The following is a 3,979-nucleotide window of genomic DNA, read 5'->3' on the forward strand; positions in this document are numbered from 1 at the left end:
CCCGTCCGGCTCGGGTAGCCTAACGCCGCACCGCACAAAGCACAAGGCCGGCGCGGCAGGCCAAGCGGCAGGCAACCACCCCGGGGCGCACCCCGCGCAACACGCAGCCGGCGGAGGGGGCGGACGCGGCGGCGTGGCGAGCGGCGGCGCGGCGGAGAAGCAACAGCTGCCGCCGCGGAGGCGCCCGCGCCCCGCGGCCCAGTCCGCGGTGCGCCCATCAGCCGACAGGACCTCGGCGAGGACCACGACGACATGGGCTCCGGGAGCGGCGGCGCCCTGCTGCTCGTGCTGCTGGCGTCGGCGGCGGGCGCCCTCCAGTACGACGACGACGACCTCGGTGACGTGGAGACGTTTCAAGTGAACGTGACGGCGCCCGCCGACGTGGACGCCGCGCAGACGCCGACGCCGAGTAGTGCGCGGAAGTGCTGCCCCCCGGGGCTGAGCATGTACCGGGTGAACGCCCCGGGCTGCGACAACCAGGTCACGTGCAGAATCACGGACTCGTCCTCGTCGATCCTGTGGTCGCTGCAGCCCGGGGGCGCGGAGGGGCAGTACGGCTTCCCGACGTCCTGCCCACGGGAGAGGTGCCACCTCGTGCTCCTGGACAACGCGACGGAGCCGCACGCCGAGCCTTACTGCGTGGACAAGCTGGCCGAGACGGACCTCAGCGGCCAGGTCGTGGCCCAGGTCATGGCGGGCATGGCCTGCGTGCAGGGGGCAGTGTTCGGTGAGTGAAAGAGTCAACCAGTCCCAGTCCCAGCGCGGTGTTCCTAGTGTGTATCATGTTATCCCCTCCGCTGTTCACCACAGCGGGTGGCACAGAGATGGCGCGGCTGCGGGCCTCCAACGACCCCGCCGCCCCCGCTGCCCCGGTCGTGCCGTTCCGCAAGTGCTGCGCCGTACACCAGTCGTACGACCTGGCGTCCAGGGAGTGCGTCGATGGGCGGGGGGCCGTCGTCGACGACGACGACGAGAACGCCGTGAGCACTACGCCGGCGGCGTGGACCCTGCCTCCACCCGCCGACTACGGTAGCCAGCAGCAGGCCGTCAACGCGCTGTTCCGACGGGTGTTCCACAAGAACCTCAGCGCGCTCGTGGACATGCGCGTCGGTCCGCCGGACTGTGAGCGGCCGCCGCGACGGTCCGAGCAGGACCAGGTCGACGACGAGAACAACGACCAGTACGAGCAGACGGTAGGTGCGCGCCCCGGGATGCGGAGGGATGCCTCCCGACCCCATGAATAACGCGACGGTGACGGCCTGCATCAGGCGCTGCTCGACGTGGCCGTGTTCGACGCCTTCCCCTGGGACGAGCAGCTCGTCGACGAGCACGGCGTCATCACGCTGCGGCCCGCGGCCCTGCGCGGCGTCGGGGAGGACGCCACCTGGCGCCTCGGCCCCGGCGAGTACTGCGTGGACGACGCGGGCTCTGCGGGGACGCTGGTCGTCAAGGTGTGCCTCGGGAAGGCCGCCGTGGCCGCCTACCAGGTGTGCCAGCGCTTCGGCTGCTTCCGGAAGTGCTGCCCGCACCACGAGTACTTCATGCCGGTGGGTGGCGTGCACGTCTGTGTCCCGCGCCCGCCCGACCCAGACCAGCCGCCGCTGCGTCCCCAGGTAGGCGACAAAGCTCTACTGCGTGCGCCAGCACAGCGAGCCCATCCCCATGCTCAGCTCCACGTTCTGTTCCAGGTCGCCGACCCTCCAGCCGTCAACAGGAGCGACGAGTTCGCCTACGTGCACCGCTCCGCGCAGGACCTGGTGGAGGAGGCGTACCAGCGGTTCGTCGCGGACCAGCGGCCGCACCAGGTCACCTTCTCCTCCGTGGTCCACAACGTCTGCCCCGAGTTCCGCTTCCGGCTGGAGGACAACGGCGACGTGTGGTTCTTCGACCGCATGGGGATGCTGTACCTGCCCACCTGGCCCGAGATTGAGACCCAGCAGTACTGTTTGGACGACTCGCAGGAGCTGGCCAACACGTCCGTGCTCGTCTGCCTCCCGGATACGGACCCGACGCAGGTTCGCTTTACGGAAGTACCCCCTACTTTTCTCCCCCGGACGGCTATGCGAACCCTCGCGGCTTACACAATTGTGTGGTTCTGCAGGTGGAGGAGAACTCGCGGATCAACATCATCACCATCGGGCTGCTCGTGTCCTGCATGTTCCTGGCGCTCACCCTGCTCACCTACTGCTGCCTGCCCGCGCTGCAGAACCTCCACGGCAAGACGCTCATGTGCCACGTGTTCAGCCTGCTCATCGCCTACCTGTTCCTCGCCCTCACCCAGCTGCTCACCAAGACCGTCATCATGGAGAAGGAGTGGATCTGCACAATCATCGGTAAAGAACGACTCCTAGCCAGTCAAATTTGCAGATTGAAATTAGAGCCAGCAGCCAGCCTTGGGGGCCGCCAGTAAAATATGATGATCAATTGCAAAAATTATTTTTCCTTTGAATGAGTTTGGTTGTGGCTTTTGGGGTGGTACGGTTACAAAAAGACGAATGGAAGTGAAAGAGGGCGGCCCGTTACAGCGGAGCGCTAACACTGCATGCGCGATCTGTGGCTATACTTAGAGGTTACGCCCACGAGAGACAGGCCGTGTACTTTGAGAGGAATTGTGCGGCCAGTAATATAGCTACTTAACGGAATCCGATTTGGGGAGGAGAGTAAAAATAAATGGGGTGATATTTTTCGTGAGTTACTCTTTGTGTTTTTCGAGTACAAACCAAACTATAAATTAATGGCCTGGCTATATCATTCTCGAAACGACGTCCGTATGTTGTACTATTTATTGCACAGTCAGAGAGAGTCCAGCAACGACCTGTATGAGTCATGTTTGCTGGCGATGGGTTACAAGGTGTAGTGCCGTGATGGGGTGTGGCGTGGCGGGGCGTGGCTGTCGGCGCGGCGTCCAGTGGTGGTCGGCCTGCGGGGCGAGCGGCGTGGCCGCGCGAGCGTGGCCGCACGAGCGGCGGGATCGCTATTTGAGGGCCCGGCCCGAGTGTTTACGGGACGGAAAAAGTAAACTCGCGGTCTGCCGAGTAGATCCACATGCACTTTGTTTCCCTACTCATTACTCTTCTCGTTTCATTTCGCGCGCCCTTTCTCATTTCCTTCTCGTTTCCTTTGTTTGCTCCTCTTTTCTTTTTTTTTTTCTTCTAGGAAACTGTATGCTCTTCATGTTCCTGTCCGCCTTCTCGTGGCTCAACGTCATGTGCTTCGACATTTGGCGGACGTTCGGGTGAGTTTGGGATCCACTCGTTGGGGAGAGGGGAGCCCCTGCCGCCCGCGGGGAGGCCGCCCGGCCGCGCGCCTGCCTCGCAGGGCTGCCCACCCCGAGCGTGGCGGGCGCGCCTCAGCTCGAGGGTGCGGGCGAACACCTCGGCAAGAGGTCGCTTTGGGAAAGGAGCCCACCATGCTGCTAGATACGTTTGTCTCTCTCCCACGTCCCCTCCCCTCGCTCCTTTGGACGTTAAAAATTTGCCACATATGACCGTATTATTGTTGTACGAGCCGAAAAGTAAAATGCCCCGATGCCCGATGCCTCGATTGGACTCATATGCTCAAATTCGCGAATCGTTTAAGAACATGGCGTGGATCAAAACTCAGTGAGCGGCACATTTGAAAAGCCGTGGAGTTGTTATCGACCCCTTCTGCTCTGCGCCTTTCCCCCAGCTGGGGGACATGTATCACTGCGATATTGTGTGTGTGGGTGTGTATGTTTGTGTGTGTGTGAGGGAGAGAGAGACGGAGGAGGGGGAGAGTGAGTAGTGAGTGGAGGTGGGGGGAACTCACACTACAAGGCCCTACATTCATTTATTTCCTTGGTCACGAACACCCATATCGGCCTGATATCACTGGGGACAGTCCTCTCCTTCTCTAGCTCCAATCTACTCCAACTATGACCGCCTCCTCCTTCACCGCTCCACCACCCACATCCACCGCTACCACCAGCCGGCTAACCCCTCCTTCCCCCTACCCCCCC

At 62.5% G+C, this 3,979-nt stretch overlaps 1 protein-coding gene across 1 annotated transcript in view; it reads left to right on the plus strand.

The window, feature by feature from the left end:
• Positions 1-6: 6 nt before the first annotated feature.
• LOC113214328 (uncharacterized) overlaps positions 7-3,979 on the plus strand; it is a 7,641-nt gene continuing 3,668 nt past the window's right edge. Inside the window, exons 1-6 of the mRNA XM_026433665.2 lie at positions 7-727; positions 811-1,193; positions 1,269-1,613; positions 1,689-2,015; positions 2,102-2,333; positions 3,157-3,235. Of these exons, the coding sequence (XP_026289450.1) occupies positions 253-727; positions 811-1,193; positions 1,269-1,613; positions 1,689-2,015; positions 2,102-2,333; positions 3,157-3,235 (1,841 nt within the window). The 5' untranslated portion in view covers positions 7-252. The remainder of the gene's footprint in view (positions 728-810; positions 1,194-1,268; positions 1,614-1,688; positions 2,016-2,101; positions 2,334-3,156; positions 3,236-3,979) is intronic.

This window comes from Frankliniella occidentalis, unplaced genomic scaffold (genome assembly GCF_000697945.3).
Source record: "Frankliniella occidentalis isolate FOCC.00 unplaced genomic scaffold, Focc_3.1 Scaffold318, whole genome shotgun sequence".
Lineage (NCBI taxonomy): Eukaryota > Metazoa > Arthropoda > Insecta > Thysanoptera > Thripidae > Frankliniella > Frankliniella occidentalis.